Raw genomic sequence first — 27,571 nt, forward strand, 5'->3', positions numbered from 1 at the left:
TGATAAACCGCAATTGCCGAGACGTTGTGGTGTTTCTGCAATGATGTAGTCATTGGTACCTCCCCATTGGTCCGTTCGCGCTGATGCGAGTGTGTGATTGGCTATTTATAGCCTAAGCAAGCCTCAGTCACACATTGACCCATGATTAAGTCACGTGTCCAGTGACGATACGCGTGGGGGAGGAGCTTGAGTGACGGGACGCACGGAGGTGCCGGATGAGGAGCCTGACAAGCTGAGCAGCACACACGCACATACGTTGAAGCCTTAATGTTACCGAGGATTCGTGAGTGATATTCTGAGTATTGTGAGACGCCAGTATTTCATCTACGGTATCACACTATTGGTCTTTTTTTTCTCCCTTTTCTCTGCATATTTGAGCACGTGAATACCTGGTGGAAAGCACACTCTGACCTGACGAGTTTGATTATCACATCATCAAGTTGTTGAAATCTCACACATTGTGTATGTGTGGTCTGGGAAGGTGTAGCCGAGTTGCTCTGGGATTGTAGCATCAAGGGACGATTTATTAATGAATTTTGGAACTCTTTTTTCCTTTATATTCTTTGTATAATATTGTCTTTCTCCTCCAGTAATTTTGATATGTTGACACTTCACTTAATCAGTTGATTTAGCGCATTATTATTTACACATATATTTTTGCTTGGTTTTGTTCACCGATATAATTGCAGCTTTTTCATTTATTTATTGGTTAGGTGGTATAATTATTTAATCACTAGTAGCGCTGTAGACCTTCACATATTTTTTGCACCGTTTTACACCCCCCCTTTTTTTTTGTAACTCTTTTATATTATGCTCAATAAACGTCGTTTTGATTTAAAAAAAAAAACTCGGCGCGGGAAAGCGGGTATCGGCGTATACCGCGCACCCACGATTTTGCCCTGATTTTCAGGGCAAAAAAGTGCGCGGTATACGCCGATAAATACGGTAACACCCTCAATTTACGCAGCCCTTCACATATACTGTATATTTGATATTTATAGGCTTGACTATTCTGTATATTTATTAGTTGATTCTTTTGTTGGGATTTTTTACACAGGCAGAAGTTGACCGATTTCAAGATACAATGAGATTTCTTCATGATTATTATCAAGGAATGGAGAACAAAATTCCACCTGAAAACAGCCAGGAATTTGCCCGTATTCCTTTGGTCGATATCATTAATTCCAGTGTACAGGAGGAACCTGAACTGCCCAAAAGGTACAAAAGATTTCTATACATTCCCATTGAATAAACCTTTGCCGCCTTTGTTTTCATCTTAGCAACCAGTCAGCTTATCCCATTCTTACCATTCTTACCAAAATTTGCTATATAAAGATATGATCAAAATGTCTGCTTTTGTAATTTTTTTTTAAATTATTGTCTTTCATTCATTTACTTTTCAGTGTTTGTAGAAGTTCCGAGCTTAAAGTACATCTAAAACCTAACAATTAACCTTATTTTATTTGCCCTTTTTGATCTGCTGAATATACTGTACCTTTAAAATATTTGTGTTACATTTTATCCTGCCACAAATCCAAAGCCCTCTGCCTTCGCTGCATTTATCAGCTCCATCAGTTATCAATGGTCAAAGGAAGAGCTGCGCTGTTGTAAGCTAAAATGTGACACTAGTGACAATGAAGTGCTATATAAATGACAAATAAAATTATGAAACACCGACTGAGTGAAAAAAATTATATCTGTAAATAGGTCTCTGAGACCTCAATAAGATAACAAGAAGGGGTTCATTTCTAAATTAGGTAGAAACCTGAAAATTATCAAGTGAATAAATAGCAGTCCGTGTGAACAAACCAAAAAAATCCATAGGAATACCATTAACAGTAGCGTCAAAGGTAAAAAAAATTGAATATATTAAAAAATACTAATGCAGAGTGTCCATATAAACTTCAATATCCCCAGTGTTCAACAAATCCAATAGTCCAGGAAAAAGTGCTGACAGGATAGTGCCTCCACCAAACAATAACACTGCCGCTTACCAGATGAATGTGATCTCTAATTATAGGAGATCAATATGCGCATTTGTTTGATATCCCAGCCTGGGGTCTCTATTGGTAGCATAAATCCCTCAGTGTAGTTCAATATTGCATAGAAGATGTCTAACAGTGTAGCAATTCAGGATGCACCACATAAAAAAAAAGGGAAGGGACTGGCATAGCGTAAAACCCTTAAACATTTTAATAAGTAACATAAAAATGCACACTTACATCGAAGAAGTGAGATAAGGCATATAAAATACAATCGAGCCGGCCGGCTCTTCGATTCAGCAGCCTGTATCTTCCGGGTCTGGAGCACAAAGCGGTGACGTGAGAACGTCGTTCCTCCCAACGTTTTGTCACTAGAGGGACGTGATTTATCTAGCACTTCATTGTCACTAGTGTCACATTTTAGCTTACATAAGCGCAGCTCTTCCTTTGACCATTATTATTAGTGTTGTATAACATTTTCAGTTGCCGCTTTATAATTTATCGAATTAGCGCAGTACACCACTCTTTACCATCAATTATCAACCCTCTGCTGTTTACCTCTGTGAACTAAAGAAAATCTCCCCCTATGTTAAAGTGATTCTAAAGGCTGACATTTTTTTTACCTTCATGCATTCTATGACTCTACCATACAGGCCTGAATGGTTGTTCTTCTTGAAGGTTCTCCTCTCTCCACAGAGAAATGCTGGAGCTCTGTCAGAGTAATCATTGGTTTCTTGGTCATCTTCCTGACTAAGGCCCTTCTCCCCCGATTGCTCAGTTTGGCCGGGTGGCCCACTCTAGGAAGGGTCCTGGTGGTTCCAAACTTCTTCCATTTATGGATGATGGAAGCCACTGTGCTCATTGGGACCTTCAATGCTACAGACATTTTTCTCTACCCTTCCCCAGATCTGTGCCTCAATACAATCCTGTCTTGGAGGTCCTTGGACTTTATGGCTTGGTTTGTGCTCTGACATACACTGTTAACTGTGGAGCCTTATATAGACAGGTGTGTGCCTTTCCAAATCATGTCCAATCAACCGCATTTACCACAGGTGGACTCCAATCATGTTGTAGAAACATCTCAAGGATGATCAGTGGAAACAGGATGCACCTGAGCTTAAGTGCATCTGACCTCCTTCTAAGCTGCATAGACCAGCTTCAAGCTTCTTCTGCATTTTTATTGACTTGAGGAGAGAAGCAGTTCTAATGTGAACTGAAGCTCATCTACACAGGCCCTTAATGGTAAACATTTTAAAGTTGAAGTTTAGGAATGGCAATTATTACAAAGTTACATTAGTCAAGCTTGGACAAAGTATGTATGCGTGCATGTGCCATACCCACAGGGGCAGATCCAGAGTCTAGTCTCGGGAGGGGCACTGCCAGAAAATACATTTCTTTTTGCCGGCAATTTATCAGGGAAATGGCTGGTGTTGGAGCTTCAATCATTCTGGCACCATGGTTGTTATTGTGTCAGGATGATTGAAGCGCATTATTTCTATAATTACATTGTAATATAAAATTAAATGGTTCAACTCGTAATGCAGAATCAGTGGGAGCCCCGAGTGTGTCACTTGCCACCGTCGCCTGCCACCAGATGTGGCTTGTCACTTGCCACGTCACCTGCCACATGTTTCGGATTGTCACTTGCCACGTCACCTGCCACGAGTTGTGGATTGTCACTTGCCATGTCGCCTGCCACACGTTGCAATTGTCACTTGCCACGTCACCTGCCACAAGTTGCGGATTGCCACTTGCCACATCACCCGCCACACCTTGCAGATTGTCACTTGCCTGCTAAGGTGGTGGTTTGCTTGTCTATTGCTGTTTCCCAGAGTCCGGCAGCAGCGAGATGATGTAACCTCTCTGCTGACAGCGATGCCTGCACAGTGAGGATGGAAGTTACTGCAGGGATGCAGGACAGGCGTGGGGCGGTGAGAGATGATGTCATCTCTCTGCTACTCCGCCCGCCGGCTCACTGATTGGTTAGCCGCCTGCTCACACACCGAGCCGCCTGGCCCACCCGCTATCTCACCCGCCCACTCGCTCATACACCAAGCCACCCAGCAGCCCGCTCTCTCACCCGCCCGCGGAGCCGCCCACTCTCTTACCTGCCCAGTCGCCCGCCTGCAACTAATTTCTCAGGGGGGGCAATTTCCCTGTCCCCCCCCCCTGGATCCGCCCCTACATACCCTTGGGATCTTCCTGGAAGCTGGAAATTACTGTAATAGGCACCACATGCTACAATGACTGCCGCTAACTTCTGGATCCTATGATAAATGGCTGCCCTATTGTATAGTGACCAGATTGGGTCGCTCGCTCTGGCATGGGCGTCTTTTAGAGCAGTGGTCTGTTGATCACTGATGCTCCATGAGAACATTTTGGTGGTCCCCAGGGGTTATGCCACAAAAATCAACATTGTGGCAGATGTATACCGCCCAATGTTGTTTCCAGTGTTGTCAATGCGCGCTAATGGTCAATACCGTCAGCGCCTATTGATTGCACCAGGGGTAGTGCAGAGAGCAGGAGGTGAAGGAGGAAGGGACTTTCAATGGCAGCACTGATCACTGACTGTGGGAGGGAGCACTGAGCTTGAGCACATGGCTGGATAAGGAGGTGAGATCTAATGATGAGTCTGTGTAAGGCAGCAGTGTGATGCAGAATGGGGGTGGGGGGCAGAGAGTTACATTTGTCCAAACTGTACCAATGTAACTATGCAATGACAATTCCCCTGTAATGTGTCTGCATCATATAGTGTGTTTTCCCTAAGATGTTTTACTTATATTGGAAATTGCAAGGCTTACATTATTATAGGAATGCTATTCTACTTTGAAATGGAAGGGCATATTTAGAGGATTTATCTTTTACTTAGACACACTGAAAATCAATAAATATATTTCCTCTTTGAAGGATTCCACTTGTTCCTCGAAGAACTCAGTCCCCGGGACAGAGCTCCGCCAAGCAGAGAAATAAGCATGCCACAATGAAAGGAAAAGACGATCCCTCCTTGGAGAGCCGTGGACACATCTCTGAAACTGATCAGAAAATTATTCATGACACTTGGCAAACAGCATTATCTGCCATTACAAATATGGTAATTTTAGTTTATAGCATACTGTTCAACATCTTCACCTAAAAAGTTTGCACAAGTCAGAAGTACATATCCATTTCTTATGATTAATATATAGTATAGATGCATTCACGTGGTGAATTTCAGCTGGTTCCTGAACTGGCCAAAATTTGAGCCGTGTGTGGTCTTTCAGCACCTGACATCCTTCCTTCTGAAAATCAGAGGAGCTGGGAGGATAACTGTCATCCAAACAATAGCTGCAGCCAATCAGCTGCAGCCAGTGTTCAGGTATTCTGACATCCACAGGTGCTGCCTGTCGGAAGACAATAGCCAGTAGGGGAGATTCCTCAGTCTACACTGTTTAGCTTGGATGGGAGAATCAAAGGATTTCTTGTTTAGATCCCGTCGTTGAACAAGAGAACTCTATAATGTTTAGAAGAAAAAAAAATGTTTTTTTTTTTTAATTGAGCCTATAGCAGCCTTTCCCAATTGTTTACTCTTATGCCTTGTACACACGACCGTTTTTTCCGTGGACTAAATTCCGACAGAATTCTGCTTAAGCTGTCTTGCATGCACACGGTCACACTAAATTCCGACCGTCAAGAACGCGGTGGCGTAAAACACTACAACGAGCCGAAAAAAAAGAAGTTCTACGCTTCCCAGCATGTGTCGAATTGTTTCCGAGCATGCGTGGTGTTTATATCGTCAGAAAAGCATACAGACGATCGGAATTTACGCTTACATTTTTTTTCCAACGGAAAAATTTAGAACATGTTCTCTATCTAACTCCATCGGAATTTACGACGGAAAAAGTCAGATGGGGCATACACATGGACGGAATATCCGATGAAATGCTCCCTTCTGACTTTTTCTGTCAGAAATTTTGCTTGTGTGTACAAGGCATAAGGCCCCTTTCACATGGGGTGGACTCCACCAGGTCTGCCTGCTCAGCTGGGAATCTGTTCGCTGATCCCCGCTGAGCAGGCGGATGGCTTGTCTGTGTCTGTTCTGCTTATGTAGAGCGGAAACAGACACAGCCCGCTGTCCTCAATGGGCAGACAGATGGACCGCCTGTCCATTTACATCCGGCTGTCATCTGATCAGATCCACCAGACGGATGGGGAACGTATCCCTCATCTTTCATCCAGCGATGTGTATGAGCGCAGCGGCTTCAGACGCTGTCTCCCTCCACATTTGGACAGTTTGATAGCAGCAGGAGCCATTGGCGGGACTGCAACATTGCAGCGGACAGATCGGACACCTAACTGACATTTTTTACACTTTTGACAGTGATCAGTGCTAACAATATTCACTGTTATTGTACTAATCACACTGGCAGGAAAGGGGTTAACATCAGGGGCGATCAAGGGGTTAAAAATGTGTTCCCTGCAGGTGTTTTCTAATTGTATGGGGGACTCTGTGACTGGGGAAACACACAGATCCATCTTCCTGCTTAGCAGAAAGACAAGATCTGTGTGATCTCCCCAGACAGAACGGAGATCTGCCTTGTTTACACAGGCAGATTCCCATTCTGTCACTGCGGGGCACGATTGTTGGTGGCCGGCCTACATCGAGTTTGCCGGACCCGCTGATTGGCTTCCCCACTGGCCAATGGCAGCGCGCGCGAGCGCCCACAAAAGCGAGTTCCCGAGCCGACGTACACCTATGGCAATTTGCAGGACTATGCCACCTTGCTGCAGTATAATGATGGTGGCTGGTGGGTGGGAAAAGGCTTCCTTTACATAATGACCTGTGAGAGGAAAAATGAGCCTTCATTTGTGATCAGAAGGATGAATACCCACCTTACAGTAGCGGTTGGTGGGAAGAATGCCCCCCTACAAAGATCATCATTTTTATGCCCTTGGTTCTGTCATGTCATGTTGGCCCTAGAATTATTTATGTCATCATCAGATGGAAAGTCAATCTGCCGCTGCTCAAGGAACCTCTAGCGAACTCTAAAGGAAACCTAGGGATCCACAAAGCCCTGCGTCACCTATAGCGTCCGCATTTGTAGATAAGCTAGGGCGCCCACGTGTCCCGGGTTGCCTGGGACAGTCCCACATTATGCAGGTCTGTCCCGGGCACCTTCACTCTGGGAAAATACAGTGTCCCGGAATGAAACGGACACAGGTCCCAGCATGAACCCCTCAGAGCTTAAGATGTGACACCCCCCCAAACTAGTGAAGAACTACAGGTCCCAGCATAGATCTGTGAAATCTATGGGGTCACACCCTTAGATCTCACGGGTTCATGCTGGGAGTTTCAAAATTGGGGGGGGGGGGGGGTCACATCTTTAGATATCATCGGTTCATGCTGGGATTGGTAGTCCTTTACTTTGGGGGGGGGGGGGGGGGGCCTCCCCAAAGTTAAGGACTACAGCTCCCAGCATGAACCCCTCCCCCCCAGAGCTGAAGATGTGAGACCCCCTGCCCCCCAAATAGTGAAGAACTACAGGTCCCAGCATAGACCAGTGAAATCTATGGGATCACACCCTTAGATCTCAGGGGTTTCATGCTGGGTGTTGTAGTCCTTAACATGGGGGGGGGTCACAACTTTAGATATTAGGAGTTCATGCTGGGACTTGTAGTCCTTCACTTTTGGGGGAAATGTGACCCCCCAAAAGTGAAGGACTACAGGTCCCACCATGAACCCCTCAGAGCTGAAGATGCAACCCCCCCCCCCCCAACTAGTGAAGAACTACAGGTCCCAGGATGAACCAGTGAAAACTATGGGGGGGTCACAATTTTTTTTATAAAAAGTTATCTTTTTTTAGGAAGGGGGGTGGGGGGTGCCCCTGAATGGCAGTTTGGAAATGTGGTCACCCTAAGATAGGCCTCCCATAGTTGATGACTGATGCAGCATGATGCAGTCATATTTAATAGCTCCCCTGCCATGTGATTGCAGGTGACTCTTGAAAAAGAAGCTCTAGAAGCAGAAGGGGAGAAGGAACGACAGATGATGGAAGTCAGGGAGAAAGAGCGGCTTAAAGCTTCCAGAGACAGCGTAAAAGGGGCAAAAAAGAAGTCTCCAAAGTCACCAAACAGAAAAAAAGGTATTCTTATTGTTGTGATGTACGTGTATTTGTACTTGTATTATATGTACCTGAACCAGACCATAGGCCCTCATAGTGTCATTGTTATACACCACATATACCATATATGTGACACCGAGGGGGGGGAGGGATTCCGAAAAGCAGAAGTTCCATTTTTGGGTGGAACTCCGCTTTAAGTGAAGTAGTATGAGTGGGGTCTTTATTAACCACTTAACCTCCGGACCATATTGCTGGTCAAAGACCAGAGCACTTTTTGCGATTCGGCACTGCGTCGCTTTAACTGACAATTGCGCGGTCATGCGACGTGGTTCCCAAACAAAATTGGCGTCCTTTTTTTCCCACAAATAGAGCTTTTTTTGGTGGTATTTGATCACCTCTGCGGTTTTTAGTTTTTGCGCTATAAACAAAAATAGAGCGACAATTTTGAAAAAAATCTAATTTTTTACTTTTTACTATAATAAATATCCCCCAAAAACATATATAAAAAAAAACATATATATATAAAAAAAAAATTCCCTCAGTTTAGGCTGATACGTATTCTTCTACCTATTTTTGGTAAAAAAAAATCGCAGTAATCGTTTATCGGTTGGTTTGCGCAAAATTTATAGCGTTTACAAAATAGGGGATAGTTGTATTGCATTTTTATTTTTTTTATTTTTTTTAATGGCGGGCGATCAGCGATTTTTTTCGTGACTGCGACATTATGGCGGACACTTCGGCCAATTTTGACACATTTTTGGGACCATTGTCATTTTCACACCAAAAAATGCATTTAAATTGCATTCTTTATTGTGAAAATGACAGTTGCAGTTTGGGAGTTAAACACAGGGGGCGCTGTAACATTTAGTGTTCACCTAGTGTGTGTTTACAACTGTAGGGGGGTGTGGCTGTAGGACTGACATCATCGATCGAGTCTTCCCTATAAAAGGGATCACTCGATCGATACGCCGCCACAGTGAAGCACGGGGAAGCCGTGTTTACATACGGCTCTCCCCGTTCTTCAGCTCCGGGGAGCGATCGCGACGGAGCGGCTATAAACGAATAGCCGCGCCGTCGTCCCGGATCGCTCCCCGATCGGACCCCCCACCCACGTCAAGCAGAGCACGTACAGGTACATTGATGTGCCTGTCCGTGCCATTCTGCTGACGTATATCTACATGAGGAGGTCGGCAAGTGGATAATAAATATCCCCCAAAAATATATAAAAGAAAAATAAGCGTTTATTGATTGGTTTGCGCAAAAGTTATAGCGTTTACAAAATAGGGGGTAGTTTAATGGCATTTTTATTAATATTTTTTTTTTTACTAGTAATGGCGGCGATCAGCGATTTTTTTCGGTACTGCGACATTATGGCAGACACTTCGGACACTTTTGACACATTTTTGGGACCATTGGCATTATAGTGATCAGTGCTATAAAAATGCATTGATTACTATAAAAATGCCACTGGCAGGGAAGGGGTTAACACTATGGGGCGGGGAAGGGGTTAAGTATGTTCCTTGGGTGTGTTCTAACTGTAGGGGGGGGTGGACTCACTGGGGGAAATGACTGATCGCTGTTCATACATTGTATGAACAGACAATCAGGCATTTCTCCCCCTGACAGGACCGGGAGCTGTGTGTTTACACACACAGCTCCCGGGCCCTGCTCTGTAACGAGCGATTTGCGGGTGCCCAGCGGTGATCGCAAAAGCCGGGCACGCGCCCTAGTGGCCACTTCCCCTGCCGAAGTAGAGCTACGGGCTCTCGCGCAGGAGAGCCGACCTGCCGCCGTAGAACTGCAGCGGCTGGTCGGCAACCAGTTAAAAGGTCATTAGTCATTTGATTAAATTGTCACTAATGTAGCAGTTAAAGTTAATCTGTTGCAGTGTTTCTCAAAGTAAAGTGATCTTACAGCTGCCGTCAGCCCAGTCTGCCTTTACAGTCTCATAAGATGCTACTGTATGTGAATTCTGACTTTTCTAAAAGCAGATAGCGTACTGTCTATCTCCAACCTTTTTATTATCATGCCCTGGCCAGCCGATACGCCTTGTAAATAGGGTTGCCTCCTGGGATTCACCTGGATAGTTCGGGTTTTGAATCATGTGTCCAGGTTTCAGTCCACCTGAAACCCGGACACAATATTCAGACAGGAATGTAGCTCAGAACCGTGCCTGATAGGAGGGTGAGGGGGCACTATGCAAGCCACATTACTATTCTCTTTGGCGCGCCCAAAGGTGTCCCAGGTATTTTAAAATCTTATAGGGAATGCTAAAAAAAAAAAAATTGCTGTGGGGTTTGGCTTAAAGAAAAAGTGGCAACCCTACTTGTAAACCATAGGCCAAATTGAGGTGGCTGTGGTAAACAGAATCCTGCCAGATTTTCACCATGTCACCAAAAGAGAACAAGCAGCACCTCGTGTCCTGATATAAAATAAAGGGGGATCCTGAGAATTTTACCTTTGTTACAGGAGGAAAGTCTCCTGGACCTGCAACCCCCTCGCCTTCCCCTTCAGCGCCCGAGGACAACACAGAGCTGCAGAGGCAACAGGAATTGCAAATGAAAATGAAGCAAGAATATTTTGCTGCACTGGAATCTGAAGGTATTATTGTGTTCCAATAATAATACAGTTACAATGTGTCTTTTCAGACAGACTTTGATACTTAAAGCGTTTGTAAACCCAACATTTAATATTCCTGATATGTGTCTGCTGTACCATGAACTTGTATGAGAAAGTATCCTGTTCTCTTTGTATCGCTTCCTTTGTGTGAAATCCCTGGTGTTCCTGCCAGTCTCGCTGCTTTCCTATTAACAACTGACCACACAGATGTCTTGCCTTTCATATATACTGTAAACAAGGCCGCCATCAGTGGGGTACAGGCAGTACACCTGTAAGGGGCCCGGAGGTCCCCAGGGCCCCGGATGGCAACCCCCCTTTTTATATATATATATATATATATATATATATATATATATATATTTTATTATTTTTTTATTAAAGGGCCCAGGATGACAACCCCCCCCCCTTTTTTTATATTTTATTTTTGTAAAAAAAAATATATATTTTATATATATATATATATATATATATATATATATATATATATATCTTCCTTTTTTTATTTTTATTCTGCTTTTATTAAAGGGCCTATATATATTTTTTATTTTTATTAAAGGGCCCAGAGGTCCCCAGGGGCCCGGATGGCTATCCCCTTTTTATATATATATATATATATATATATATATATATATATATATATATTTTTGTAAGGGACCCCCCCCCCCCCAATTCTCAATTCACGCCCCCCAAACCCCTGCCCCCCCCTCCTTTCGCTTCTCTCAATTTTCTCAATTAGCGGCGGCACCCCCCCCCCCCCCCCGCTTCTCAATTTGAGGCGGCAGCACCCCCCCCTCCAGGGGGCCCATGCCTGAAGCTGTGTAAGGGGCCCCATAATTCCTGACTGTAAATCACTATAAAGCAGATCTTCAGCTTCAAATGAAAGTTACCTCTTATCCACACCTCTTCCCTTCTGGTACACAAATAGGGCTTTTTTTTTTGTTTTTTTACTAAAATACTTCTGGTACTGCCCTCCATGCAGATCACTTGCCTAGACAAATGGTGTGCACTATGCTCACAGTACCTCTTGGGATATGCACATCACCTATCCCAGGAGGCATAGTCCTTCATTAACAAAGGAGAAGGGGGCAGGCCTATCATCGGAAAGGACGCCTGGTGAACCTGAAAGAGCCAGCAGCCTCGCGATGACATCTTACAAGAAGATGGCGGTGCTACACCCTACACTTCCCTTTTATACTACCGCGCATGCGTCGAAGTCTCATCGAGCATGCGTGGGTTTACCTGGGGACAGGTAAGCATACTGACGTACAGTTTTCTCGGCAGGAAACACTCTGCCGAGAATCCCGGCGAGAAAATAGAGAGCAGGTTCTCTATTTTTCTTGTCGGGATTCCCGGCAGTTTCCTCGACGAGACAGCATACACACGTACGGTTTTCACGGCAAAAAGCTCTCCCAGCAGCTTTCTTGCCGAGAAAACCGGTCGTGTGTACGAGGCTTTACGTTGAAAGTTTGTCTTGACAGCAGTTATCTGCGGTGTGCCAAATTTCTGGATCATCTACTATTCAAGGTTTTTGATCTCAGGAAGAATTAAAGCTGGTAATCACAATCCTAGAGTTGTGAGCGATTTGTCTGTTGTTACTGGACACTTCTTGGCTGATCAGCCATCTAGTTTGAGTTCAATTGGCAAGTGCCAATGCTTGGCTTACATCAATCATCAGGGGATCACCAGGAGTGTTGAAAGTAGAGTCTATCCTATCCTATCCTGGGCAGATTTTCATATTTTAATGAGCTTTTCTTATCAGATTATATTTGGACCTGAGGGAATAATCTTTCTTTTAAGCAATGTCCTGGGGCATACAGTATGTCTGCATTGGGGAGAAACTGACCATATTTGTCTCCAGGGAGAGGGACCCAACGGTGGAGGTCAGAGATGCCCTTCGGGTGCTGTGGGAGCAGCGTGCCCTGATCTATGCCTTTTTTTTCTTCAAGGCATCGAAGTCAAGGGCATTCTGGTCATTATCATAGATAAGACTGGCATAGTGGAGTGTGGTATGCCAACCTCGTGAGTCTGTTAGCTGACATTCCATGGTCTCCACCAGATCAGCCAGATCTGTTGTCTCAAGATTTTCCACCCTGCCTCTGATTCACTGCCTTGGACGGAACTCGGGTCCTAAGAGACAAGCATTTCGGATTCAGTTGTTCCCATCTGCTTAAAGCGGTGGTTCGCCCTCCATAGCAACATTTTAGCATAAATTAAGGCATAGTAGCGCGAGCTACAGTATGCCTGTCTTGATTTTTTTAGCGCGGTACTCACAGTGCAATCCTGTATAGAAGATTCCGACTCCCTGCGGGGAATGGGCATTCCTATCCAGACGGAGGATGATTGACGGCCGGCTCTGGCACGTCACGCTCCCCGAAGACAGCCGGAGTAGGTCTCGGCTCTTCACGGCGCTATACGGCGCCTGCGCACAGACGCCGTAAAGAGCCAAGCCTATTTCGGCTATTTCCGGAGAAGCGTGACGTGCCAGAGCCGGCCGTCAATCATCCTCCGTCTGGATAGGAACACCCATTCCCCGCGGGGAGTCGGTATCTTCAATGTAGTATTGCACTGTGAGTACCGCGCTAAAAAAATCAAGACAGGCATACTGTAGCTCGCGCTACTATGCCTAATTTTATGCTAGAAGAATTTTTTTTTTTTTTTTTTTTTGTTTATAGGGTGAACCCCCGCTTTAAGGTTAAAAGAATCCACCTCAGTCATTGAGCCTGGAAAACGTATATTTACTGGTGTAAGTTTTTAGGGTTTCCCCGCATTCTTTTTCAGTGGGCCATGTTCTTTCCTTTCTTCAGTTAGGGGTAGAACAACACTAACATTAGCACCATCAAGAGTCAGATGTCTTCCCATCAGCATTGGGCAATGGTACTTTGGAATGGTACTGTGCAATTTTTTAGGAAGTCCCTCTCAAGGCACCCCAGAATTCTAAAGGACACGTGGGCTGGTATCATCATAGCAGGGGGTGAGTGCGCCCAGCTTCCTTGCTATGAGGATACCAGCCTGCATGCCTGGTGTGCCAGACTGGTTACAGTATGAAACAAAAACACATTCAGTGTTAGTAGTGTTAAAACTTTGTACAATTACATATTTCTTCACACATTTTGATTTCACCAGAGGTAGCTGTGAACGCTCGGATTGAACTGATAAAAACAAAGGCCTTGGAAGTGTACCAGGACATGTTATCAAAAGCACAGCAGGCTTATAAAGACATGAACATGTGGCTGGGGGCTCGATTCCTTGCTGAGATGTCAAGGTAAGTAACCAAGTGTATACAGTAATGTGTGTTATTTCCAGATCCACGTAAGCAGCATATTGTCACTTATCTCATGGGGAACATTGCCCAGAACACTTTAAAATGCAGGTCAGAAATACATGTTTAGAGTGGTGTGACATTGGGCCAGATTCACAAAAGGGATACGACGGCGTATCTGCTAATACGCCTTCGTATCCCTGTTTCTATCTATGCGACTGGTTCATAGAATCAGTTACGCATAGATATCCCTAAGATCCGACAGGTGTAATAGTTTTACACTGTCGGATCTTAGGATGCAGTACCGCGGCCGCCGCTGGGGGGGGAGTTTGCGTCGTAAACCAGCGTCGGGTATGCAAATTAGCAGTTACGGCGATCCACGAAACTTTTTCCCGTCGTTACGTCGTCGCAAGTGTTAGTTTGCCGTCGCAAAGATAGGGCACCTTTTACAAAGTGTAAACTTACTACACCATGTAAAAGTATACCCGTCTTTCCCGCGTCGCTTTTGAATTTTTTTAAAAATTTTACTTTTTCCCGGCGCAAGTCTTTTTTTACCCGTCGCGATTCACAAAACGTTGGCGCGTCGTAATTTCGCGCAAAGCACGTCGGGAAATTTGCGACGGGAGCATGCGCAGTACGTCCGGTGCGGGAGCGTGCCTAATTTAAATGGGACTCGCCCCTTTCGATTGGGCCCGCCTTGCGCCGGACGGATTTAGGATACACCGCCGCAAATTAAGTAAGTGCTTTGTGGATCGGGCACTTAGCCAGAAAATTTGCGGCGGTGTAACCTAAATCGGTTACGTTACGCTGCGCCGCCTGGCTGTGAATCTGGCCCTTTGTGTTTTTTCCAGGATGGAGCTGTCAGTCTTGGTGCACATTACTTAAAACGTAAACCTGTCACATGTTGAGAGTTAAAGGGTCACTAAAGGAATTTTTTTTTAGCTGAAATGACTGTTTACAGGGTATAGAGACATAATAGTTAACTGATTCCTTTTAAAAATTATTAAAAAATATTAAAAATAGATAAAAACCAATCATATAATGTGCCTGCAGTTTAGTTTAGTTTTTGCTGTTGTTTCCTGGTTCTCTGATGTACAGATGTTCACTGGGAAGCTCAGTGTGCTGCTGCTTCTCCTCCCCCCAGCTCTTAAACAGCTGAGAATAAAGGGAATGTGATCACTAATAAAAATGGGGAAAATGGTATTTATAATGTATTTTTTTATATCTATCCAAAAATGTTTAGTCTTTCAGTTCTTTTTAAACTGAATGTATTGTTTTACAAGGTGATCGTTGACTTTAAACATTAACCAAATATTTCAGTGTGGATTACCCTTCTTTTTATCTTTTTGCAGTATTGACAAGTTGATTCTGACTGCTCGTCACCACATTGAAACAAGCACTAAGATACAGTATGAACTAGTCCTGGAGCAAACTGATTTCTATATCAGCTCTGATGTCAAAGTTTTCCCAGATCCCATCCCACCTCCCAGACCTCCTCCGATGGAAATGCCCTACAATGGCACTCTGACCATATCTCAGCTTTACAGATTACATCGTCAGTTTCTGCAGATGGCTCCTGAAGGTAGCGCTAAACTTTGCTAGATATTTTAATATACAAAATAGCACGAATACAATGAGCTATGGGCAAGTTATTAAGACTAATAAATGTTGTGACTGAACTGTCCAGCACCCAGCTTGGGTGCTTCAGTCAAGATTCAGCTTCCTCCAGTCTGGACCCAGGAACCGGGTATTGTAACGAAGCACCCAAGGACTAGACGACACTAGCTTAGGTGCAAATTGGAACTTATTTTATTGTAAACTCACAGTTTACAGTCTCAAAGTCTAAAGCGGTCATTGCTAATTTGGGTATAAAGGCCCAAAATATGTATATGGGTCCTCCAGTTCCCACAGTCTGTGTGTTTTGGGAGACATGGACTTGAATCAGAAACAAGATCACTCCAAGAGTCCCCCAGACACACGCTTCCCAAGAATAGAGCCCTCTCAAAATCCAGGGCCCATAGTCAGTAGGCAAGAGGCTACCCTGCAGCAGGGATAGACATGGACTAAGCTGTGGCAGACATATCCCAAAGTAAATACCTTAGTGAAGGACACAATGGTACATTTAAAACCATAAAAAAACACTGTCTACTAGCAGGGTCCCCATAGATCCCCCTTTAGAGCAGGCCAGGGTCCCCATAGATCCCCATTTAATCTTACCTTTTCACCTATATTCCCCATGATACCAGGTTTTTCTGCACCACCAGGTACTCTAGGCTCCTGCAAAGAATATTTATAGTTAGCCAACATGACCCCCTTTAGAACAGGCCAGGGTCTCTCATAGATCCCCCTTTAGAGCAGGCCAGGGTCTCTCATAGATCTCCCTTTAGAGCAGGCCAGGGTCCCTCAGGATCTACAACAGTACACGTACAGGAGGAGACTCTGCACTGTCAGCAGAGAGCACGGAGTCAAGTAAGTAAAAAATAAGTCAGCGGCGGACACCAGTGTCCATCTGCGGACACCTTGTCAATCCCTGCCCTGCAGTGCCCTCCAAAAGCCCCTGTCCCGGTTGGGTCTGTCACAAATGTAAATAATAATGCAAACTGAGAGTTGTAAAAATAACAGTGCGGATTTCCGACAAAAAAAGTCAGATGGAGGCTACACACGGCCGGACTTTCCGAGAAAAAAAGCCCATCTGGTCCTCCTCCAGACCCTTACTCTTTGCTTTTAAGTAGGGTTGAGCGAACCCAAACTGTAAAGTTCAGGTTCGTACCAGACTTTTGGGTTTTTGGTACCCGGACCCGAACCCGAACAATTTGCTGTAAGTTCGGGTTTGGTGTTCGGCAATGTAATGGCGTGCTGCAGGGCAGCCAATCACCATTTGTTTTAATTGTGTGACCTAGAAGCCATCACAGCCATGCCTACTAATGACATGGCTGTGATTGGCCAGTGTAGCATGTGACCCAGCATGTGATCCAGCCTCTATATAAGCTAGAGGCACATAGCACAGCACGTCACTCTGCTTTAGTTAGGGTAGGGAAAGGCTGCTGCTGCTGCTGCTGCTACTCTGAGGGAGAAAATTAGATAGGAGTCAGACTGTCCTGCTTCAGAAATCAAATTACACCAGCGCTGCATATGTTCCTGTGAGATACTCTGCATTAGATACTTTAGGGAAAGGTTTCTGATTGTGCTTATAGGGACAGAAATATATAGGAGTCAGTCCTGCTTCAGAAATTATTTTACACCAGCGCTGCATATGTTCCTGTGAGATACTCTGCATTAGATACTTTAGGAAAAGGTTCCTGATTGTGCTTATAGGGACAGAAATATATAGTCAGTCCTGCTTCAGAAATAAAATTACACCAGCACCGCATATGTTCCTGTGAGATACTCTGCATTAGATACTTTAGGGAAAGGTTCCTGATTGTGCACATAGGGACAGAAATATATAGGAGTCAGTCCTGCTTCAGAAATCAAATTACACCAGCACTGCATATGTTACTGTGAGATACTCTGCATTAGATACTTTAGGGAAAGGTTCCTGATTGTGCTCATAGGGACAGAAATATATAGGAGTCAGTCCTGCTTCAGAAATCAAATTACACCAGCACTGCATATGTCCCTGTGAGATACTCTGCATTAGATCCTTTAGGGAAAGGTTCCTGATTGTGCTTATAGGGACAGAAATATATAGGAGTCAGTCCTGCTTCAGAAATCAAATTACACCAGCACTGCATATGTTACTGTGAGATACACCCTTTAGATACTTTCATTCTATTGTGCTATTCAACTAACACCCATTTAGGACAAAAATAAATATTTTGCAGTGTTTCCAGTTTTTCCTCCATATCTGTACGTGTGAGATAAACACTTTAGCTAGTGTTCTTCTATTGTTCTATTCAAAAAACACCCATTTAGGGAAAAAATATATATTTTGCAGTGTTTCCTCCAGTGTTTGCAGTTTTTCCTCCATATCTGTATGTGTGAGATACACACTTTAGCTAGTGTTCTTCTATTGTTTTTAAAAAAAAACACCCATTTAGGGCCAAAAAATATATTTTGCAGTGTTTCCTCCAGTGTTTGCAGTTTTTCCTCCATATCTGTACGTGTGAGATACACACTTTAGCTAGTGTTTCTCACTCATTTAAAAAATAAATCAATTAAAAACAAAAACCTGCTGTGTTGGCTACCTCATCCTCCTCCACCGCCGCTTCCACCTACACCGCCACATCCACCGCCACCTCAACCTCCTACTCCATATGGACCTCGTCTTCCTAGGTCAAGATTATTTTTTTTTATTTTTTTATGTTATTTTAAGTTATTTCCCTATCCACGTTTATTTGCAGAGTACTTGCCATGCTCTTACCAACATTTTGCTGCCATTTTCATTAGTGTTTTAGAGACATTTTAGTACTGAAAAGTTCGGGTCCCAATTGACTTCAATGGGGTTCGGGTTCGGGGTCAAGTTCGGGTCCCGAACCCGGACTTTTTTCCGAAGTTCGGTCGAACCCGAACATCCAAGTGTCCGCTCAACTCTACTTTTAAGCAATGCGTCCAGCTTCTTCCCAGCAGCAGCATAAGGAAAGGGGGGTGCACTGTGATGTAAGAGAGTGGAGGACTCAACTTCTGATGGTGGGGTGGCTCTTGACATCTAATTTAAGGGGAGGGGATGCGCTGGACATCTAATCTTACAGATACAACCGGCCCTTTTGAGGGCAATCATAATGCTGATGTGGCCCGCGATGAAATTGAGTTTGACACCCCTGATAGATCACTGAATAAATAACTAAATAATTAAATAGGTGGACAGTAAGATAATTGATAAAATAAAAACTGATCAATTAATTAAATGCCCAAACAAATCCAAAACATGCAGTCCCAGTGCAAAGGTAAAAACCAGTGGAGAAGTGAAAAAAAAGGGAGGTGAAATAAACAATCAGTAACCCATATAAGACAGGTGGATACAAATCCGGTAAATAAATAAATAAATGTGCAACTGACAACAATCAATGTGCATTGAAGCGCAAAAGTGGAAAAATCTGGTAAAAAATAATGAATTCTTCAAAAAAGTTCATATTTCATAATGAGCAATCAACTCCAAAAGTGCACGCAGGCAATCTTCACAGGATCACAGTGATCACAAAAGTGCAGGTGCTGCTTCTTCCAGTGCAGGTGCTAAAAACAGTTTCCCCCAGCCTCTCACCTTAATAGGCTAAAATAAAAGCCTTGCTGCAATATCTCTTTAGGAATGATTACTGCTCTCTTCTCATTGCCGTTCCAGCTCCTGATTTCACATGCACAGCAGGCTTAGGCCACTTTCACACGGGGCGGATCAGTAATGATCCGCCCCGTGAACCTCCGCTTGCTCAGCGGGCATCGCTTCGTTGATCCCCGCTGACCTGGCGGATGACAGGGCGGTCCCCGCACACTGTGCAGGGACCGCCCTGTCTTTACTCCGCTCTCCCCTATGGGGGGATCGAATGAACACGGTCCGTCTGTCCGTGTTCATCCGATCCTCCAGACGGATGGAACAGTAGGTTTTTCCTCCGTCACACTTTGGCATATCGAAGCAGGTCGGATGTCAGCGGGCATGTCACCGCTGACATCCGTGGCTCCATAGAGGAGCACGGAGCGCCCGTTCAGGTCCGCCTAAAAAACTGGCAGGCAGACCTGAACGGGCTGCCCGTGTGAAAGAGCCCTTACACACAAAAGTTCCTGATGTAATCCAATAATCCACAGATGCACAGCTCCAGACCCGGGCAGCCTCCTCACATCAGCTCACAATAACATAGAGGAGAGAAAGGAGCACTCCATAGTGCAGTAGGTTAAAAAAAGGGGGGTTCTATTAAACATAAAATCACACTTACAATAAGGCAGGGAATCGTCAGCGTTGTAAACATATGAACTTCCGGTCTCGGCCGCGTCCGGAAGTGCGTCACCACGGCTTCCAAATCTTTACAAAGGATTGTCAGTTGCATATTTATTTATTTATTTATTTATTTACCGGATTTGTATCCACCTGTCTTATATGGGTTACTGATTGCTTATTTCACCTCCCCTTTTTGTTCACTTGTCCACTGGTTTTTACCTTTGCACTGGAACTGCATGTTTTAGATTTGTTTGGGCATTTAATTAATTGATCAGTTTTTATTTTATCAATTATCCTACTGTCCACCTCTTTAGTTATTTATTCAGTGAGCGCCCCCTACCTTCTTCTTTTTAATGTTATCTATGTGTGAACATCTTTAGGTGGCTGCTGCTATTTATTTTAGGTTTTAGATTATCTCCCTTTGGTATGCGCATTAGTTCCCTCCTTTTTTAATATGATGTAGATACATATGTTGCATAAAAGAACTGCAATGACTTTCTCCCTGTGTAGGTATAATATCAGATAAGAAATTTGCAGAAATTCTCATGGATCTTACGTCAATGAATCTTGGAGATGACACTCTTCCGGATCTGTGGATGCATCTTACTCTTCCTGAGGTATGTTCAACCTTTCCAAATGTCCAGATTTTTTTTACGCTGACTTGTAAAAACCAATTATCTCCTGATGAGATAAATTCAGAAGACACAGGAGGGGTTCAGAATCACAACTGAGGCCATTCCAAATTCTACCCTCAGTTCCACCTACTAGAGTTGTGTGACCACAAAGGTAGGACCAACTAAGGTCTTCAGTTCTTTCTACCATGCAGCAGAAGAATAAAAACGTAACCTATGTCTTGTAAACAGTATATTATTACTTTACATTTTAGATACATGAAATGACCTCGGCCCTGTCACTGGGCTCAGACATGATGAACTGGCGTAAGTTCCTGTTAGCTGCATCCTTACCTTGGCCGTACCCCTCATTGCTCCAACTTCTGGAGACCCTGCAGAGATTTCAGGCTACAGATCCGGATATGTGTGGCGTAGTGGATGAGGAAACTTACAGTCAGGTACAGTGATACCTCGGTTCACGAACGCTTCTGTTCACGAACAACTCGGTTCACGAACAGAAAAGTTCATAGAAATATGCTCCGGTTCACGAACTCCGCCTCGGTTCACGAACAGGAGCCGTGGCCATTTTAATGCTATTTCCAGGCTCTCACATGGTCGTGACTTCCTGTAGGAAGACCGTGGAGAGAAGAAGACACACAGAAAGAAGTACTGTGAGTACTCTGCAAACATTTTAAGTGATGTTTGGATTTTTGGTGTGCTTTTTAGCACATACAGTACTGTACTGTACTATAGTACTGTAAGTGCGGAGCAGCAATGAAGGTGACAAGAACAGCAATGCAGGTGACAATGTGCAAAGTGGAAATGCAAGTGATAATGTGCAAAGTGGAAATGCAAGTGATAATGTGCAAAGTGGAAATGCAAGTGATAATGTGCAAAGTGGAAATGCAAGTGATAATGTGCAAAATGGAAATGCAAGTGACAATGTGCAAAGTGGAAATGCAAGTGACAATGTGCAAAGTGGAAATGCAAGTGATAATGTGCAAAGTGGAAATGCAAGTGATAATGTGCAAAGTGGAAATGCAAGTGATAATGTGCAAAATGGAAATGCAAGTGACAATGTGCAAAGTGGAAATGCAAGTGACAATGTGCAAAGTGGAAATGCAAGTGATAATGTGCAAAGTGGAAATGCAAGTGATAATGTGCAAAGTGGAAATGCAAGTGACAATGTGCAAAGTGGAAATGCAGGTGACAAGAATGTGCAGCACAAGCATGGTGGCAAAAAGAAAGTGCAGAGCAGTAGTAAAGGTGACAGCAAGGTTGTGAAGAAAATATACATTACTATACTGTACTAATGTGTATTGTAATTTGTTTCATATTTTTGTGCTTCAAAAACCCCAAAAAAAAGGTCAGCACAGATTAATCGGATTTACATTGAACCCTATGGGAAAATGTGCCTCGGTTCACAACCAATTCGGTTCGCGACCAGAGTCAGTTCACGAATTAAGTTCGTGAACCGAGGTATCACTGTAATTCATATTCATGGTGATTGATTTCAGTTGCATTTGTCATGGTGTTACTGATAGTATTAAACATTTATAAGAGACTTTCCTATAAAATGAGGGTCTTTGTTCTGTTTAGATGGATATTGTGGGAGGAAAGGACTATAATAAAGGAAAGGTCTGCGGTATGGATCCAGTTTGTATTTAAAAAATAACGCTAGTCACACTAGAATGAAATATATCTTCAGGAATTTATAAAAGAAAACATTTACCTGCTTTTTTGTCTGCTTAGACATTTTATTGTGTTCTTAGACTACTTTTACACTGAGGCGATGGGGGCATCGGCGGTAAAGCGCCGCCATTTTTATTGGCGCTTTACCATCTTTTTTGCTACGCTTTTTTGGCCGCTGCTGGTGCACTTTTAACCCCCGCTGGTGGCCGAAAAAGGGTTAAAATCACCCACAAAGCGCCGCTGCAGCACTTTGCCGGTGGTTCGGCAATTGCCGCTACAGGCAGGTCTCGTTTGGTTAAAATCTTCTTCTCAGAAACCGAGGGTACTGGCAATGTACATGGCAATTAGAAACGAAAGATAATTAGGACAGCCGCACTCCAATCCAACGTAGGTTTACTGTAAAAAAAACTGGAAACAGGCACTACAAATCACAGCAACGGAACCTAGGACAGCTGACGCATTTCACACTAACTTTAGTGTTTACTCATAGCTATGAGTAAACACGCTTTAAGTTTTACGATTTAGATTAATAGTTAATGTTTGGATGAAACCAAAGCTGAACTCCAGGTATGGTTTTTATTGCATGGCTACAATCTTAGAGCTTGGATCAATGTACGGTAAGTATACATATTGCATACCTAAGTGATTGCTGTGGAAGCAAAGAATCACTGTAGCAGTCGCCGATCCTCTACTTCCACAGCAGCCTCCTAGGTATGGAGTATGTATACTCACATTGGTCCATGCTGGACTAATGTAACTATGTAATAAAAAACATACCTGAGCTCAGCTTTAATAGTTCGGTTCAATGAGTTAAAGGTTCACTTATCTTAGATTTTTTGTATTGCCGCGTACAGACGATCGGACATTCCGACAACAAAACCGTGGATTTTTTTCTGACGGAATGTTGGCTCAAACTTGTCTTGCATACACACTGTCACACAAATGTTGTCGGAAACGCAGTGACGTACAACACGTACGACGAGCCGAGAAAAATGAAGTTCAATAGGCAGTGCGGCTCTTCTGCTTGATTTCGAGCATGCGTGGAATTTTGTGCGTCGGAATTGTGCACACACAATCGAAATTTCTGACAACAAAACTTGTTGTCGGAAAATTTGAGAACCAGCTCTCAAATTTTTGTTGCCGGAAATTCCGACAGCAAATGTCCGATGAAGCCTACACACGGTCGGAATTTCCCGACAAGCTCACATCGAACATTTGTTGTCGGAAATTTCCGATCGTGTGTACGTGGCATTAGGGTTTTAAAGATGGGCAAGTCTTAAAGAATTTGCTTCACTGGCAATACAGCAAATTTTATGTCCAAAACTCGCTCCAGCAGAACAACTCCACCGTGCTGTTGACATACAGTATCTAAGAAGTTAGCTATTTGCCATTTCAAAGTAAAAATATTATCAAGAAGGACTTTACATTTTTCTCAGAAAAGAAGGTTGTGTGTACTGAGCTCCTGGAACTGAAACAGCAAGTTCTTTTTTTCTTTCTTGGTATACTGAGTTTAGATATATAGCTAGATTCACAAAGAGTTAAGCCGTCGTATCAGTAGATACGCCGTCGTAACTCTGAATCTGCGCCGTCGTACATTTAAGTGTATTCTCAAATTGAGATACACTTAAATGTAGCTAAGATACGACAGCCTGCGCCGTCGTATCTTAGCTGTCTTGTTCCGCCGGCCGCTAGGGGCGTGAACGCTGATTTACACCTAGAATGCGTAAATCAGCGAGATACGCCTTCTCACGAACGTATGCTTGTCCGTCGCAGTAAAGATACGCCGTTTACGTAAGGCGTTTTCAGGCGTAAATTAGTCCAACAAATAGCTGGCCTAGCCAATGTTAAGTATGGACGTCGTTCCCGCGTCACATTTTGTAAATTTTAGGTCGTTTGGGTAAGTCGTCCGTGAATGGGGCTGGACGTAATTTACTTTCACGTCGAAACCAATACGTCCTTGCGGCATACTTTGGAGCAATGCACACTGGGATATGTCCACGGACGGCGCATTCGCCGTTCTTAAAAACGTCAATCACGTCGGGTCATGGTTAATTTACATAAAACACGCCCACCTCTTCACAATTTGAATTAGGCGCGCTTACGCCGGCCCATTTATGCTACGCCGCCGTAACTTAGGAGGCAAGTGCTTTGTGAATACAGCACTTGCCTCTCTGACTTACGGCGGCGTAGCGTAAATACGATACGCTACGCCGGCTCAAAATTACGCCGCCCTACGTGAATCCAGCAGATAGATGTAAGCTCCTTGGTCCAAAAACAGCAACATCTTTTGCATAAGAAAAGCTCCATGTTTTCTAAATAACTGCAGCTTTAATGGTCAGCTCCTGGGACTAAAACAACAAGCTATTTTGTAGAAACAGGCCTCTACATTTCCCAAAGGACAGCTTATGAAGATTATATATTTTTATTCGGAGAAATAAATGTTACAAAATACAACATAAAGTACAGTCATGAACTCCTGAAACCTGTAATTCTTGGGTCCCGTTCACATCGCGCAATGTGGGATCTCAGGCAGAATTGCTGCAATTGTGGCAAAACACACTACCGGTATGGGTACCTTTTATTTTTAATTGTCGCGTGATGAATCATACAGCAATCACGGCAAACCAGATTGCGTGAAGCTTGTCACCCAAAAGAAGATTCTGTTCCCCTTTCTGTGAAAAATGTTTGCGCGATGTGGTTTGCCACGCAATATTCAATATCCTCACCAAGGTTTAGTCTGTTTGAGAAAAATTCAGTGAGCAGCTAGAAATACTGTAGCTGCTGAGTTTTTAAAAGAGGACATTTACCTGTCCAGAATCAGCACTGTCCAGACAGAGGGTCAGGGGTCCTCCTACAAGCTTTAACCACTTCCCGCCCGGTCAATAGTATATTGACATCCGGGAAGTGGTTCTGAAATCCTGACTGGACGTCTATTGATGTCCTGCAGGTTAACAGCCGCCATGCGCCCGTGGGGGCCCACAACGCGGCGATCGGTGATGCGGGGTGTCAGTCTGACACCCTGCATCTCCGATCTCGGTAAAGAGCCTCCGGCGGAGGCTCTTTACCACGTGATCAGCCGTGTCCAATCACGGCTGATCACGATGTAAACAGGAAGAGCCGTTGATCGGCACTTCCTCACTCACGTCTGACAGACGCGAGTAGAGGAGAGCCGATCAGCAGCTCTCCTGACAGGGGGGGTTTTAATTGTTAATCCCCACACTGGAACACCAGGGAAGCCACCATGGCACCATAAAAACAATAAAAAAAAACAGAGCACAATAAATGCCAATTAGTGCCCACAAATGGGCACTGACTGGCAACATGGGCACTGACTGGAGTGATGCCCAAAAAAGCCGTCAGTGACACCCCTCAGTGTCCATCAGTGCCACCCCTCAGTGTCCATCAGTGCCACCTCTCAGTGCCCATCTATGCCCAGTGCCCACCTATCAGTGCCCATCTGTGCCACCCATAAGTACCCAACAGTGCCACCCATGAGTGCCCATCAGTGCTGCCTATGAGTGCCCATCAGTGCCGCCTATCAGTGCCGCCTATGAGTGCCCATCAGTGCTGCCTATGGGTGCCCATCAGTGCCGCATACCAGCGCCGCTTATCAGTGCCCATCAGTGCCGCCTATCAGTGCCGCCTCATCGGTGCCCATCAGTGCTGCCATATCAGTGCCCGTAATTGAAAAAGAAAACTTACTTATTTACAAAAAAATTAACAGAAAAAAATAAAAACGTAATTTTTTCGAAAAAAAATTCAATTTTTTTTTAGTTGTTGCGCAAAAAATAAAAATCGCAGAGGTGATCAAATACCACCAAAAGAAAGCTCTATTTGTGGGAACAAAATGATAAAAAGTTTGTTTGAGTACAGTGTAGCATGACCGCGCAATTGTCATTCAAAGTGCGACAGTGCTGAAAATTGGCTTGGGCAGGAAGGTGCTTAAGAGCCTGGTATGGAAGTGGTTAACTAGTGCTCGACTGGGCACTAATAGAGGTCACAAGACGGCTATATACCGCTGATGGGAAAGGGTATTCAGCAGTTTATATTTACTAAAATAATTGCATTTCCATGTTCTGTGTGCTGTGGGAGACCAGATATAGTGAATGCAGGGTCCTGGGTTTAGTAACACTTTAATAATATTTTATCTTGAAACCATGTTTGCATATTGTTATAAGGTCTCTTTTTTCCTGGAAGGTCGAGCTGTGGTTTACAGGAAAAAATGAAGAAATGGTTCCTGAAGACCCAACAGAACCTCTGCCATTTAATAGGCTAGAACATCTTATAAAGGTATATGAATTAATTGAAGCTGCATTTATAAATAAATGAATGGCAGAACAGCCGAGACTTATCATAGAGCAACAGTTATAAAAGGCTTTTTCCACCCGGTGGTGTAGGAGCCATTATAAACAGTCAATCTCTTGGTTATTAAACATTTCAAATTAAAGTGGTTGTAGACCTCAGACTTGAAATACAGTGGAACCTCGGATTACGAGCATAATCCAATCCAGGAGAATGCTCGTAATCCAAAGTACTTGCATATCAAAGCGAGTTTCCCCATAAAAGTCAATGGAAACGAAAATTATTTGTTCCGCATTGACTTCAATGGCATGCAATACCGCATGCGGCCAGAGGCGGGGGGCGCCTGGAGAGCCTCGGAAACAGCCTTCACAGCCTTTCTGAGGTTTGCCGAGGTCAGCCAAGCTGTCCTTGGGCCTTTCCGTGCATTTCCAATCGGCGCCGTTCGGCTTCGGCTCCTCCCCACCTCAGGCCAAACCCGGTACTGCACACCGCTTTGTCTTGAATCCTGCTCGTTTTGCGAGACGACACTCGCAAACCGAGGTAGGATTTTAGGAAATAAATTGCTCGTATTGCGGAACGCTCGTTAACCGCGTTACTCGCAATCCGAGGTTCCACTGTATGAAGAAAGCATATCCCTCTATATGAGGGATATGAAATTAGCGGACCTCCAGCTGTTGCAGAACTACAAGTCCCATGAGGCAAAGCAAGACTCTGACAGCCACAGAGTAAACTCAGCTCTGTTTCTGTGTGTAGTGTGTGTGTGTGGGGGGGGGGGGGGGTTCTTTCTCTCCAATCAGCTCTCAGATATACTGTATATATGTTTTATACCACTTGCTGCCCTCTAACAGTAGATTTACTGCTTGCGGGTGGCAGCGGCATGCTCATCGATGTACTGGTCCATCATTGAGCACATGCGCACTGGTTCGCCCTCTTGTGGTACACAGCGGTGCAAACCCGTGACCGGACACAGCGGATCACAGTAATCAGTACCTGGCAGCTGTGAGCGGCCGGGATATCATAGCAATCACATGATTACAATGCTAGCAAAACAGTGATGAATGGCTTTCATTTATGACCATTTTGTTTACTATTGTGATGCTGTGAATGGTCTTCAGCTATCACATGGTACATGGGCCAATGAC

General features: G+C 44.2%; 1 protein-coding gene across 1 annotated transcript in view; it reads left to right on the top strand.

Moving 5' to 3' along the window:
• SPEF2 (sperm flagellar 2) overlaps positions 1-27,571 on the top strand; it is a 228,979-nt gene that overhangs the window by 188,828 nt on the left and 12,580 nt on the right. Inside the window, exons 25-33 of the mRNA XM_040338283.1 lie at positions 1,058-1,218; positions 4,890-5,073; positions 7,954-8,101; positions 10,550-10,681; positions 13,823-13,961; positions 15,311-15,540; positions 20,335-20,441; positions 20,711-20,893; positions 26,325-26,417. Coding sequence (XP_040194217.1) covers positions 1,058-1,218; positions 4,890-5,073; positions 7,954-8,101; positions 10,550-10,681; positions 13,823-13,961; positions 15,311-15,540; positions 20,335-20,441; positions 20,711-20,893; positions 26,325-26,417 — 1,377 coding nt within the window. The remainder of the gene's footprint in view (positions 1-1,057; positions 1,219-4,889; positions 5,074-7,953; positions 8,102-10,549; positions 10,682-13,822; positions 13,962-15,310; positions 15,541-20,334; positions 20,442-20,710; positions 20,894-26,324; positions 26,418-27,571) is intronic.

Source organism: Rana temporaria, chromosome 1 (assembly GCF_905171775.1).
Source record: "Rana temporaria chromosome 1, aRanTem1.1, whole genome shotgun sequence".
NCBI lineage: Eukaryota > Metazoa > Chordata > Amphibia > Anura > Ranidae > Rana > Rana temporaria.